General features: G+C 38.6%; 1 protein-coding gene across 1 annotated transcript in view; it reads right to left on the bottom strand.

The window, feature by feature from the left end:
* LOC109430479 (organic cation transporter protein) overlaps nt 1-2353 on the bottom strand; it is a 177338-nt gene extending 174985 nt beyond the window's left edge. The window contains exon 1 of the mRNA XM_062860730.1: nt 1327-2353. Coding sequence (XP_062716714.1) covers nt 1327-1749 — 423 coding nt within the window. The 5' untranslated portion in view covers nt 1750-2353. The remainder of the gene's footprint in view (nt 1-1326) is intronic.
* Nucleotides 2354-16089: the final 13736 nt, after the last annotated feature.

Genomic DNA, 16089 nt, shown 5'->3' with positions numbered 1-16089 from the left:
ATCAGCTGATTTAAGACTTCAAATTAAAGGGCCCATTTCAATATATAAAAGTCGGAACCTCATTCCAGCCTTTGTCCTACGTCAACAATGCGGTTATGTCTCAGACATTACCCACCCCTAGTTTTTCCATATTCAAGATCTTCCGGGAATATTAAGGGTTTTATTTAATTTTAATATATTCTGGAGAGAGAAATGTAACGTTTCTAGGAAATTTGATGACATTTGAAGTAAAGATATCTATTGTGTGAACATATAGAAAACCTGAGTAAAATTTCAAAATGTTGTTTGAACTAATTTTTAATATAATAAGACCGATACAAATTACATTTTGTCTTTTTTCTCCTCGCTTCCTCAAGAATTTTTGGCAGGATTTTTCATTATGAGGGGGCGATAAAAAAAAATTATGCAATGATTTTTTTCATAATGCAACTCATTTGAGTTGCATTATTTTCATAATGCAACTCATTTGAGTTGCATTATTTTCATAATGCAACTCATTTGAGTTGCATTATTTTCATAATTCAACCAAAATGAGTTGCATTATGAACATTATGCAACTATTTTTCATTATGCAACTCATTTCTGTTGCATAATGAATCAGTTCGGAAAAAATGGCCAATATGATATCAATGAGTTATATAAAATAGAAATTATAATAGAGAATTGCATAAAATATTATTCAGTATCATAATTTCTATTTTATTGATCTCATTTCGGTATCATAATGGTCAATTTTTCCGAACTGGTTCATTATGCAACTGAAATGAGTTGCATATTGAAAAATAGTTGCATAATGTTCATAATGCAACTCATTTGAGTTGCATTATGAACATTATGCAACTCAAATGAGTTGTATAATGAAAAAATCATTGCATAAATTTGTGTATGCCACTCGTTGCAAAATTCGATTTTTCTGCACTCTTCGTATTTATCCAACTCGGCAAGCCTCGTTGGATAAATGTACGACTCGTGCTGAAAATATCAACTTTTTGCAACTCGTCACATAAATAACTAGTATGGAACTCGTTGCAAAACTCAATTTTTTCAGCACTCTTAGTGTTTATCCAACTCGGCAATGTACGACTCGTTCTGAAAAAATCAACTTTTTGCACCTCCTCAGATAAATAACTCCTCCGTCGAGTAGCCAGTGCTGGGAAAAAAGTTAAATAAATATTTATAACGGCCCAAATGTGAAAAAAAACAATCTATAGACTGCCTACTCTACACCTGACAAATCCCCATAAGTTTGCGTTAAATTAATCAAGCGATGAAAATTCCAAACGTTAGTTATACGGAGCCTTCCAAAACAGTCCTGCTGAAACTTACCTGGAAGACAAGACAAAAAATATGGAAGGTCGTCGGAATCTGGAACAAACACAGCAGGAAGGTCCAATAGAACTGCCACAGTCCGTAGTGTCCAATGTACTCCGTAATGATGTCGCTATCCTCGTCCGCGCCGCTTCCCCCTTTATCACTTTCACTCTTTTCGTGGCTTCCTTCGTACATGTTCTTACTCTTTCCACCGAGACTACTCAGATCCCCGTTGGACCGTTGATAGATATTCACAATCCCGTAATCCGGTGGGCTCTGGTCCACATCATCGGTCCCGTCGTACCCCCCATTGACCGTCCCCCCACCTCCTTTGGACCCAATCGCTTCCAGACTGGGAGCCCCGGAACTGACCGCGGAAACCCCCACGGGACTCATTCGTTGTTGGTTATTCATCTGGACGAAGTAGTGTCGTTTCATGAAGGTCACTTATCAACCACTAATTGCCACTCCGGAGTCACTTATCGGTCGAAGGTATTTGCTACTGTTGCTGTTGGCGACACAATCACTGCTAATCTTCCAATTTTTATTGACAAATCACTTGCAACAACTACGGCGGCGGCGACAACGACAGAAGAAGAGACAACGATCATTCCCACACAAGATGCACTAATCGGATGTCATTAGACGCTTTATTATCGCCGGAATACAAAAAGCCTTCCAAGAACGCGGCGATAAGTGATAAAAATTAATCACTCAATAGTTTGCGCTTATCACTGCGGCCGAGGCCAATATATAGAAATGCGCAAAGATCCACGAAGAATTCTCGCTAAACCGTAGGTAGATTCAATCAAACACACGTCCACACAACAATGCGTCCAATCTAGGAATGCAGATTTTGTAGGGCCACCCGGAAAGTAAATATCCGCGCGCGCACTTTGACTTCTTAGGATTCTATACCTAGAGCGAGAGAGCTCCGGAGATCGAGCTGCACAGGGAAGGAAGCGTTAGCAGACACTGAGTTCTGTCCGGCTGATAGCGAGCGTTAATATACCACGAAGTAATGGACTCCGTTCTGCTGTAGAGACACAACCACGCTGCTGGTGCTTTGCTCTATGGAGCAGCTAGAGCTAGGCAGCTAAGTATCTATGCACGATGCAGTGTAAAGTAAGGTACGCCAAGTCGGCTGTGACGATGGACTGTCGCTGCTGAGACTGAGGTGAGTTCCAACCGACGACCGACCGACGACGACGACGACGACGTCCAAGACGACGACGAATGCTGCCGGAGTGGCAAATTATTGTTTGTACCTAGTACCATACCCACATGCGACAATAACAGCAACAAAAATGTGCGAACGCAATGTGGTAAGTGATCACCAGCCATAATAACGAGTGAATAGCCAGCCAACAGAAGCGGTGGCGGCTCGTTCGATCTAGCCGGCGCGGCGTGTGCCGGTGTTATGATGGGGTGGTTCTCACATCTGGATGGGGACGCTCTTGAATTGGTCTACTTGACTTCTTTTTTTTGCAATTAGAAAACATCTCGAACTAGAGTGAACCATAACAGTGTTATCTAATACATGTTGACAAAGAGTGTAGAATAGCAACAAACTATCAAAACAAAACAAACTGCTTTAGAGTGCTAGATGTGGTAAAGCGAAGGTATTAAAGCGCATTTTCTAAAGAAGCTGTGGTAGACCTGGAAAAATCTATGGACTTGTTAAGGAAATTGCATTTATTTTAGAAGCATCGATAGATGTTGAGGGTGTTTATTGGACTGTCCCAAAAAAATCGATGTTCGAAAAGTCAAGGTGCTCAACCCTTAATTGAAAGATATACATATTGAAGCATTTTTGTAGAACATTTCGATTTTCTAAAAAATCATTTAGAGGGTCCACCAGGGCGATTTTTGAAAAAAAAAGGCCCATTTTCATAAAAAGTCTCAAAAAAAAACATTTTTTTGTAATATTTTTTCAACTTATGAATTTTTTCAATATTTTTGCATTTTTCTATGGACCTCTAGGCATTCATGAAGTGGATAAGTTTTTGAAATATTGTATTTATATTAACGGCAGAACCGTTTTCATGTTAACAAAAATACTATTTTTGAAAATTTTTCATCTAAATTTGAGAAAACAAAATACACGCACGATTTTTTTATTTTCAATTTTGAAAGTTTGATCTGATATTACTATTTGTATGCGTCATTTCTCTAAAAAAAGATTTAAAATATCTTGCCTAGAAGCTGAGATATTAGGATTTTAGTAAAAGAACAATATTTCAAATTTTCGCAAAACTTTGTATATTTGGAATAATGTAAGGCCTTCGTGACACTCCAAAGTAGTTTAAGCATGGATCTTTTATTCTGGGCTGGTTGGCAGTAGATTCATGAAGAGCTTTTATCTGAATAACTACAACTATGACGGGTATCGTGGTAACTAGTAGCAACGCATTTAGGAAGGACCTAGGGATGGACCATTCCATGCAGAGATTATAAAACTTTTGATAAAATCAATAAATAACCATAGTTAAGGCATTATTTTTTCCGAAGACTTGAACTTTAAATATAATAGACAAATTTTAGACTTAGAATAGCTTTTGCAGAAATACGCGAATTTCGGATTCTCATAAATTTCAGAATCACTATTTATTTATTTTTCTTAATATCTGTGTAATTTCTAAACACCTGGGAGGATTTTCGGCGTGGCAGTCGCAATTGCAATCAAACGATCAGATATTCTCCTTCATCCGACGTTTCGATGTGTATTACATCTTCTTCATCGAAACGTCGGATGAAGGAGAATATCTGATCGTTTGATTGCAATTGCGACTGCCACGCCGAAAATCCTCCCAGGTGTTCAGATACCTCAGTCGAAAGCTGCCTCCAAATATCTGTGTAATTTCTCAATTAAATATAAATGCAAATGATTTGGGTAGAATATGTACACATGCATATAAATAACAAAAAAAAATGTCAATTTCAAAATAAAAAAAAATATACTTGCAAATAGCAAGCATAGCGACATAGCAAATCCAGAACTACATTTTTGTAAATTCAACTTTCTAGCTCTAGTTCTAGCAAAACACAAAACTACAGATAAATCACGATGAAGATTTTTGCGTATAAGAAATAAAAACATTTCTGATCACATGTGTGGGCGTAAGTGCAAAACTGATCGAACAGCAACACACGTGTAAATCAAAAGACTGCCGTTGTCCGATCACTTTGATACATTTTGGTTGCCCTATAGTGCCTAAGAATGTGATCAGACACGATTTGTATTTCGTATATGCAAAATTCAGCATATTTGCAATCTCGTGTCAAAATATTAGCTCAACTCATCAAAGAATTAAACGTTTAAGATCGCGTTTAAGATCGCGTATTTCCTCAAAAGCCCATTATTGTTTATTATTTTCTAAGTTATCTAATATCAGTCTTGACTTAACCCTTTGGAGCCGGAGGGGTCATATATGACCCCAACATAGAAACGGCCTAAGAAACGGCTGTATAAATTCACCCATTCGATAAAACAGAACACTGTTTTCGGCAAAGTTGTTGCAAATTGAGTCCTCCATTAGGGAAAAATTGGGATATTTGTATTTGGGACTTCATTGATAACCTAGAACATCCTGAACACCATGAAATGTGTAGAAACGAAATTATTGTCATACCAGTTGTTCTAAAAGCTAAACATGGATGTGGATTTCGTTTAATTGTATCCATTTAGCCTTCATCAAGAATATCAAAAGGTGTTTTATGTTCTGGGATGTTCTAGGTGTTCCAAACTGTCCTGTAGTAAAGTCCTTCAAATCTACAAAAATAATTTTATGTATTTCCGCTACAACTAATAGCATTGCATAAGATACTGGGATCCGTGAAGCTCTTGACATTTACATGGTCATTCATAGACGCTATAGGGACAATCCAGATAAGCCAAACTACCTTCGAGTTCAGGACTTCAGGTCTACACTCGTGACAGTATCCATATCTGTTAAACTGAGAAACGCTACATAATCAATCGCAGTTACTGGAGCAATCTAAAGTCTAAGAGCTTATTATAAACCTTTGGGATATCTAGGGTCATCCAAACTGTTCTATAATAAAGTCCTTCAAATCTACAAGAATAATTTAATGTGTTTTCACCATATATAATAGTATTGTATAATCTACAGGGGTCCGTGAAGCTCTTGAAATCAGAATTAACATTTAGAACCACTAGAGGGATATTCCAGGTCAGCCAAACTTCCTTGGAGTTCAGGACTTCAGGTCTACACTCGTAACTGTATCCATATCTGTTATACTAAGTAACGCTGCATAATTAACCGCAGTTACTGGAACAATCTGAAGTCTACGTTTTTATTATAAACCTTTGGGACACTCACGGTCGTCCAAACTGTTCTATAATGAAGCACTTCAAATCTACAAGAAAAACTTTGTGTTTTCACCATAAATAATAGCATAGCATCTGCTGAGATCCGTGAAGCTCTTGAAACTTCAAATGTCATTTAGAGATACTATGTGAATGTTCCAGGTCAACCAAACCATCCATGAGTTCAGAACTTCAGGTCTACACTCGTAACATCAGCTATATCTGACATACTGAATAACGTTTCATAATCAATAGCGGTGACTCGACCAACCTTAAGTCTACTATTAATTTTTATGAACCTTTGGGACATTGAGGGTCGTCCAAACTATCCTGAAGTTTAGCTCTTGATAGTAACAGTAGTTAGTCTCACAATGAACTTTAGACTGTAATCTGTAATAATAGTTTTGAGATATTCCAAATCAACATCACTACTCCGGAGACCATAGCTTCAGGTCTTGTGAGCTTTTGCCACTACGTTAAGGTGTTACATAATCCACTGTACTTACCAAAGCAGTGAGAGGAACAGTACGCGTTGTTATATATTTTTGGGATATTATGGGCTCCTTACTGTTATGGAGCTTAGTTGATAAAAACAACCACTGTAACTTTCAGAAGACTTGTTGGACATGATAGTTTACTAATCATAGCTTTTAATGAAAGAAGTTACCGTTACACTCGTAAACTTTAGGATCTAAACTCAAGAACAGCTTGGATGACCTAGGATATCCCGACTGATCTGATATTGTCTATTTATAGATTAGATACATTACAAATCGCAGCTTTGTATAATGAAATCAGTTACCGTTACACCCATAGACTTTAGGATCTAAACTCAAGAACAGTTTGGATGATCTAGGATATCCCGAATGATCTGATACTGTCTATTGAATTTCCAGAAGACTTACTGGACATGATAGATTACAAATCGTAGCTTCCCGCCTAGAAGTTTCTAACAAAAATATAACATAATAATAACAAACCATGATATGTACATCTCGTTGTGATATAATCATGTTGAACATCTTTGGTGTTTAAAAATATTATAACTCAATTGTATCATATTATGTTATAAATGTTGTTCAATAACACATTGTGAAATAATTTAGTTTTGATTCTTTGCAATTCAGAACATCATTTTACACAATTGTATCAAAATATGATAGACACTAATTTTCTTGAAGCTATAATTTATATCACATTGTGTTATAATTTTGATCTGATTATACCTAAATAGGTTATTATTTTGATTAGACCGGTGTACTTTTTGTTACAATTTTAGTTATTTTAACATCATCCTGTATCTAGTTCATAACATAATAAGTTATAGAAATATTTCATAACATCATAACACAATGTGTTATAAAGTTGATATATTTTTCTAGTCGGGTTTGCATAATGAAAGAAGTTACCGTTACACTCGTAGACTTATGGATCCAAACTCAAGAGCAGTTTGGATGACCTAGGATATCTCGAATGATCTGATACTGGCTATTGAATTTTCAGAAGACTTACTGGATACGATAGATTACAAATCGCAGCTTTGTATAATGAAGTCAGTTACCGTTACACCCGCAGTTTTTAGGATTTAAACTCAAGAACAGTTTTGATGACCTAGGATATCCCGACTGATCTGATATTGTATATTTACCTTTCAGAAGACTTGCTGGACATGATAGATTACAAATCGCAGCTTTGTATAACCCTTTCGTGACGGACCATAAAAGAATGATTATCTCAAATTTTCTCTTATAAACTTAACGTCCTCTAGAATAAAACTTTCTTTACTTAGGCTACTTCATCCACCTATGCACTTTTTGGGGTCAAATTAGGACCAGCACAATTCGACACTTTTTTTTCAGTTGGGCCTAACTGACATTTTTGAGTTCTCTTCATCGACCCTCTCTTTGTGTTATCACAGAATGTGTATTAAGTTTTCCAAAGATTTTTTGGTTGAAATGCGAAGAAGACGACTACATGTTGCTATAGAAACAAAAAGAATAATGATTTTGTTTGTTTTGATCAAGTTATTAGCGAAAGAGAGAGTCGACGAAGAGAAATCGATCAAGTCAGTTAGGCCCTTATGAAAAATCATTGTCGAATTGTGTTGGTCCGTCCTCATGCCGGTCGATGTTCTCTAATTGCTAAAAATTGCCTACTTTCAGGCGTTTTTTTGGTACAGAAGATTTATTGTAATTATTAAATCACTGCAAAGTGTTAGTTTGTAGAAATTTAAACGTATAATTTTAAATCTAGGAACACGAGATCAGCTTGACAGGGTATTCAAATCATAGAAGTGAATAAAAAGAAGATATTAAAAACAGCAAATACCTGTTCCAATCCAATTCATGATTTCGATAATATGGAGTAATATTTTTCACCCAAGTATTCAAAGTTTCTTAAAAAACTCGTACAAGCTGATATTGTGTTCCTTGAGTTGAAATTATACGTCTAAGTTTTTACAAACCAACACTTTGTAGTGATTTAATAATTAAAATCAATCTTCTATACCATAAAACGCCTAAGAATAGGCAATTGCCGATGGAACTTGGACCGCCTTGGGGACGGAACAGCACAATTGTGCTGGTCCCACTTTGACCACCCAGAAATCTTGTGCTTTTCAACAAAGCACCACTTTTGCTTCGCCGTTTTGCAGAACTACTCTTTTTCTATCGATTTTTATCACTGCATACCTGGATTTACAAATATTTATAAAAATACGACAGATAAAATTTTTTCAACTTCTAGGGTGATTGTATACTTTTTGTTTATCTTTTCGTGGCGTTTTTTATAAACAATTCCAATCAAAGCTGGGGCTCAGAAATACAAGTTAGAGTAATAAATCGATTATAAAAATTATTTACATCCCATATTTTCAGGAAAAAACAATTGAAAAAAATGTGTAAAACCAATGCCGAAAAACAGCACGATTGTGCTGGTTCGTCACGAAAGGGATAATGAAATCAGTTACCGTTACACCCATAGACTTTAGGTTCTAAACTCAAGAACAGTTTGGATGATCTAGGATATCCCGAATGATCTGATACTATCTATTGAATTTTCAGAAGACTTACTGGACATGATAGATAACAAATCGTAGCTTTGCAAAATGAAAAATAGTTACCGTTACACCCGTAGACTTATGGATCTAAACTCAAGAGCAGTTTGGATGGCCTAGGATATCCCGACTGTTCTGATATTGTCTCTATACCTTTCAGAAGACTTGCTGGACATGATAGATTACAAATCGCAGCTTTGTTTAATGAAAGAAGTTACCATTACAACCATAGACTTAAGGATCTAAACTCAAGAATAGTTTGGATGACCTAGGATGTCCAGAAAAAATATTTCGCATAATATTCTACCGTTTTTATACTATTGAATACTAAAACCACGGAAAAACGTAGAAAAAACTCCAGAAGAACGCTTGGAAAAATTCCGGCTTCAAAGGGTTAACTCAGTTATTTTTTATTAATTTCATCACTATTATGTTATCTCTGCATGGAATAGTGGAACCTTTTAGTATACGTACATTGGAGTGTCACAAAGACCTTACAATATTCCAAATATACAAAGTTTTGCAAAAATCGTGCATGTATTTTTTTTCTCAAATTTAGTTGAAAAATTCTCAAAAAATAGTCCTTTTATCAGCACAAAAACGTTTCTGCCGTCAATATAAATACAATATTTCAAAAACTTATCCACTTCATGAATGCCTAGAGGTCCATAGAAAAATGCAAAAATATTGAAAAAACTCAGAAGTTGAAAAAATATTACGCAAAAATGATTTTTTTGAGACTTTTCATGAAAAAAGGCCATTTTTCAAAAATCGCCCTAGCGGACCCTCTAAATGATTTTTCAGAAAATTGAAATGTTCTACAAAAATGCTTCAAATATGCATATCTTTCATTTAAGGGTTGAGCACCTTGACTTTTCGAACATCGATTTTTTTTGGGACAGCCTAGTGTTTATATCGCTTTGCAAAAAAAAAATTGTTAAAAAGAATAATAATTTCGTCCATTTCTTTCAAATACAGTCAGGTTTTTTTACGCGGGGGATACATACCGCGCAAAAAAAACTCAGTCCAAAATCCATAAAACCGCGTAAAAAAGTCTCACCATTTCTCGACAAATCATGCAAAAATAAGGCGATGATTTTTTTTGTATGGAGTTTTCATTTACGTGACCGCGTGTAAACCGCGTAAAAAAACCTGACTGTACTTTGTAAAAATTTCAAATGCAATTCTCACTAAAATATCTACTACAATTTCCAGAATTTCTGCTAGAAACAGCAATATAAAATATCCACTTCTTCATTCGTTTTAGCCAGAAGTTCAGTTCAACATTTTGAAATACATACATACAGTGCCGGATTTAAGAAGGAGGAGGGCAGGGCCCTGGGCCCTACATTTCAGGGGCCCCTACCAAAGCACATCACGAAAAAAGCAACAAAAAAAATAGTATAAGAAACTTTTCTGGATTTGATTTTTATCATAAGAACTTCAAATTACTATCTACTGGCAAGATGTATGTGATATGTTGTGATTGTTTTAAGTAAGACTGCAATTACTTGTACAGTCCAGCTATTCATAATATTTAAAACTTTGCCTCCAAAACTTTTTTTGTGCAATTGCTTTAGAAAAAATACCGGAAATCCTGAAAAAAAATCTTCGACTGAATTCTAGAGGAACTTTAAACCTCTATTAGTTGCAAAGTCAAAAATTCCCGCTAAATTAGTTTTTTTTTCTGCCTAGAGATTTTGAAAAAAAATTGAAGAATTTTCAAAATGAATTTTCCATAGAATTCTTGGAAGAATTAAAGGATTTTTTTTTTGTTTTTAGAAATATTTTTGGAACTCTTGAGTTTGATTCTACTTAGGCGGCTTACGACTTACTTACATCGGAGAACACCGAAACATTTTTAGAAAAAATCCAGCATGACTTTAAAGCAGATTATTTTGAAGAGTTTCAGTTTCTATTATTGGGTTTTAAAATTAAGAAAAATGTATTGATTTTTTGATTTTATACAAAAGAGCACCTTTTTCTGAACCACCATGATTTTTTTCAGATTTTTAGAACTTCATTTTGGTACCTAAAATCGCTTTCGAAGAAATTTTTCGAAATCACCTTTTGACAGCTGACCAACTGCTTGACAGCTTCGCCCAGTACAAAATGCGACGAGGGGTGATTCGACAATTCGCTCCCATACAAACTTCAAACTGATTTTTAAATAGGTTCCCGGGCACCAACATTCATTAAAATTTGGATTTCGGCTCAGTTTTGCATGCAGATTCTGAATATGGAATTATCTCAACACCACTAAAGCAGCCAATTGACAAATTTATTTACTGAAATAAGTCCAAATCCATGGCGAACTCCTGATAAAAGCCATAGATTCCTTGAGAATCTCAGAAGAAATTTCAGACGAAATTTGTGGAGAAATTGGTGAAAAATTTGTCTGGGTTTTCCACTGAACATTTTCAAGAAATTTAATAGAAAATTATATTGGAAATTAAGTCGGAAATTTTCTCCAGGAACTTGTGTTTTCTTCATCATTTTCAATTAGAATTTTCTTTTTGATTTCAGAGTTTTGTGGACCTCCCGTAGCAGTCACGTTAGAACAAGTATTTGTTAAGTGCTTATTCTTTATGGTAATCGACCAGCAACTTTTCCAGAGATTGCCGCAGGGATCCACTAGAAAATCCCTTTGGATTTTGTAAGAACGACGCCACTGATTGCATTACAAACTTAAGAGAAATTTCTTGATAATTTCAGCTATAAATTCTTCTTGTAGTTTCTCTATGATCTTTGGCATGAATTTCTACTAAATCTGGGATCTAATACCGTAAACACACTAGTGAAATTTCCTTTGTCCAAGTGTACTGGAAAGGCTATATGTTCACTCCAAAAATGACTTTTCTATAGAAGGTCCGGAGGGTCACTTTTTGGCAGTAAACCTCAACCGATTTTAATGACCGATGGTTCATTCGACACGGCATATAGTCCCATTGTTTCCTATTGAAAATGGTTCGGATCGGTCCGGCCGTTCCGGAGTTATGACCATTTAGGTGTTCCGGACCGGTACCCCTGGGAGGGGCCAGACATGAAAATGCAACAAACCCATGCATGCGACACATCAATCAACGACATTGTCGATCATCTGATGAACGGTAAGCAGGAAAATAGTCTCAGACCATATCAGAACCGGTAGTATTCCAGAACCGGTTCCGGATGTCCCGCCGGAAGTGGTCAATATAAAAGAGAATCAAACCCATGCATTTTTTCATTTATTTAGTATTACATCAAATTCAAGATAAAACTGAATCAACAACATTTCTCCATAATACACGTGTTGGAGAGTCACCCTAATGCAAAAGTGAGAGAATAAGTTACGGATAGGGGAGAAAAACGTTTTCTCTTTGCCAAATTGAATTATGTACCATATCGTGATAAGACAGTGCCGGTAAGGTCTCCAAGGCGATAAGAACGGCCTACCGCACAGGATTTTAATCTGTTGTAATGTAAATTTGTGTAGTATTTTAAGAACAATCAGTCTAAATATATGTAACTATTTGTGTAAAATATATTCGTTTTGTGTTCAACCAACGTGTGTAATGTGTAATGAATTGTGGACAAAAGACACGTAAATGTGATTACCCCGGATACCTCAAACCCCTACTCTAATGACTATGGACCCAAGAAAAATCGATGTTGGGGAGTGGAACACACAATAAATGAGCTATCGAAGAACCCATGGAGGACCACAACCCAACATTATGGTCCTTCGAGCCGGATAGGAGAACCTGGCTAGGACTTGTGTTTGCTATGACCCTATGGAACCAACAATGGAAGGACGGTAACGAAAGCAGTTGGACTCACCCATTGGCGCACAAGTCAGCAGTCGCCATCGCTAGCAAGTGCATATACATCCACGAACAATACCATCATGTCGTCACTGCAATGGCACTGATCAAGACTCCACATTACTGGAATCTCTTGGAATCGATTCAAAGATCTATCGACGTTGTGGACATGCATCATTCGTTGCTTCATCGCTTCAAAATTGGTTACACGGCACCTTCGGCATCTCGGGATAGGAGTACTGAACGAGCAACGCATACTGTTCTTCCAGGTAAATATGCATATGTTCAGTATATGTCTTGCCGAAGCAAGAAATCCACGGCACCAACACACTTTCATCACTTCTACGCATCTTCACTATCTGGAGCAACAACGCCGAGCTGAATGAAATGGCTGAGAGCTTTTGGTTCAGCACTATAAACACTACACATGAGGAGTTCACCATCATACTCCAATTGGAAGCACCACTACTTGGATTGAGGAAACTATCCAAGCATTGCCAAAACCTAGGCCAAACAGCTAAACCCGACCAGATGGAAATAACAAGGCCATAACAGGGTCGAGCCTTGCACCGACCTTCGTACGAAAATGGTTCGCGAGTTATCACTTGTCCGATATGCATGGAACACTCTGGATTGCAAGACCGGACATCATCGTAAATCAACCATCGAAATCCCCTGCGTTAGGACACGGATCGGCAGGGGACAACACTGGGCGCAATGCCTGTTCCTCCAGGTAAATATTAGAATTAGTGTATGTCCAGCCGAAGCCACTTTATATGACGCTAACACCACATCCACGTTTTCTCAAAAATCTATACACCGACCCGGAATGATCAACCGCACCGATCGAGAAAGTCAAACGGACTGTACTTCGGCACACGATCAACAAAACATCTGATAAGGCATCTAGATATTCAATACAACAAATCGCAATTACGTATACCACATAGATTAGCTACTGGACCAACAAATGAAACCTATAGGAATCCATCGTACAAGGAAGCTTCGTACACCCGCAGACACAAAGCCAACAAATGTGCTGGTGTAGTAGCCACACCAACTAACCGGCAAGCTGGAAATCGTAAACAAGATCGGCCGTCTGTGCCTTTCTCAAAGGTAAGCAGATTTGCATCGTATATGCCTAGCGAAGCTAGGACTACCTGGCAGTGTACTACATGCGCACTTCTCTTTTCGAAACCACCCACAACTACGTCGATCGCCTCGGAGACCTACACCAACAACAAATACTCGGACCACTCATCCCGCTCGGTTAGATTTCATCAAGTCAACGACGATTGGAACTCATCGCAGAGGCAAACAATCATCGACGCTCTGCGCTGCGTGTTATTGTGCGATTTTGAATCCATGGTATGGATACGAGACGAGTAGGTGGAATGGTCGTTCCACGGTTCATGGGTACAATCGATGTCCAAACCCCACTCCTAAGGATAACGAGCACAGGGTGTTCGTCATGGGCTGATTACAAGGCACATTAAGGTTTTGGTTCCACAGCGAGTGCACAGGGTGCTCGCTCCAAGATTTCGGATACACAGGGTGTCCAAATCAAACTCCCAAGGATAGCGAACACATAGGGTGTTCGTTGTAATAAGGATTCCAGGCACACGGAGTGCTTGGTACCAGGGCACACTGGGTGTCCGACTTCATTCCCCAAGGCTGACGAGCACACAGGGTGTTCGTCTAACAGGCCATCAGGCACGCGGAGTGTCCGGTTCATCGGAATGAGAGTGCACAGGGTACTCTTACCACGGCAGCTTCAAGGCATGACGAGCACACAGGGTGTTCGTTACGGCAAAAACATCAGGCACGAATCTTGGTTTTCGGATTACGAGTACACTGGGTACTTGTACACGCCTTTCGGCACACAGGGTGTCGGAATGCAACTCCCAAGGAAAGATTTCGAACGCATAGGGTGTTCGTCCTCGTTCGTGCACGGCGGATTCAACATTCAATACTACAACAAAAACGACTACGGGGTGGTCGTTCCATGGATTTCAAGTACAAAAGGTGGCTGTCCCTATGTACCATACGGAAGGAATCGACAAGGAAATGGACTATACACGGGCATACGGTTTCATGTCATATCTCATCGGAAGCAGGAAGCATTTGGACGTATCAACCATTCAAGGAAACAAATATGCCGATTATAATACCACAAGCACTACTTTCAAATTCCTCCGAGCAATGCACTAACTGCAGCGTATCAACCAACACCGTGCCACTTCGCATGGCCATGAAGTAGAACTACCATTAGAAGACAGGAATGCCACAGAAGCACACCAACTACGACAGTAACCGAAGGAATACAACTACAACCCGATCTGAGAACTACCGAAGCTTCGGATAGGGTATTCAGTGAGTGAACTTGTTAATCCACATTCCACACGGCGGGTGAGCGTACTTGGGCCTAGTGGAGATGCAGTGATTGTAAGGCGAGATGTTCAGCTAGAATTGTTAGGGTGTTAGTGAATTGTATGGAGATTCATTGGAAGATGGTAGAAAACAAACTTTGTTAACATTGAATAAGGAGGCAGTTTAGGCAGGACAGGGTATGAAAGAATCATTCAGAAATTGGAAATTTCAGGACGGGTGAGGATGTTGGAGAGTCACCCTAATGCAAAAGTGAGAGAATAAGTTACGGATAGGGGAGAAAAACGTTTTCTCTTTGCCAAATTGAATTATGTACCATATCGTGATAAGACAGTGCCGGTAAGGTCTCCAAGGCGATAAGAACGGCCTACCGCACAGGATTTTAAACTGTTGTAATGTAAATTTGTGTAGTATTTTAAGAACAATCAGCCTAAATATATGTAACTATTTGTGTAAAATATATTCGTTTTGTGTTCAACCAACGTGTGTAATGTGTAATGAATTGTGGACAAAAGACACGTAAATGTGATTACCCCGGATACCTCAAACCCCTACTCTAATGACTATGGACCCAAGAAAAATCGATGTTGGGGAGTGGAACACACAATAAATGAGCTATCGAAGAACCCATGGAGGACCACAACCGCCGCTCTCCATCCTCGGTCGCGCCCAATGCTCGCCAGGTCACGTTCCACCTGGTCCGTGCTCTCTGCGCTCCACGCCTTGTGCCAACCGGATCAGTTGCAAACACCAGCTTTGTAGGGTTGTTGTCCGGCATTCTTGCAACATGCACTGTCCACCGTATCCTTCCGGCTTTGGCCACCTTCTGGATGCTGGGTTCACCGTAAAGTGCAGCGAGCTCGTGGTTCATCCTTCTCCGCCACACACCGTTCTCCTGCACACCGCCGAAGATCGTCCTTAGCACGCGTCGCTCGAAAACTCCGAGTGCTTGCAGGTCCTCCTCGAGCATAGTCCATGTCTCGTGCCCGTAGACGATTACCAGTCTTATTAGCGTTTTGTACATGGTGCATTTGGTGCGTGGGTGAATCTTTTTCGACCGCAGTTTCTTCTGGAGCCCGTAATAGGCCCGACTTCCGCTGATGATGCGCCTCCGAATTTCACGGCTCACGTTGTTGTCAACCGTCAGTAAGGATCCGAGGTAGACGAATTCCTCCACCACCTCGAAGGTATCCCCGTCTATC

Source organism: Aedes albopictus, chromosome 3, assembly GCF_035046485.1.
Source record: "Aedes albopictus strain Foshan chromosome 3, AalbF5, whole genome shotgun sequence".
NCBI lineage: Eukaryota > Metazoa > Arthropoda > Insecta > Diptera > Culicidae > Aedes > Aedes albopictus.
Note: the sequence above shows the minus strand (reverse complement) of the source record. Positions and strands in the feature narration are given on the sequence as shown.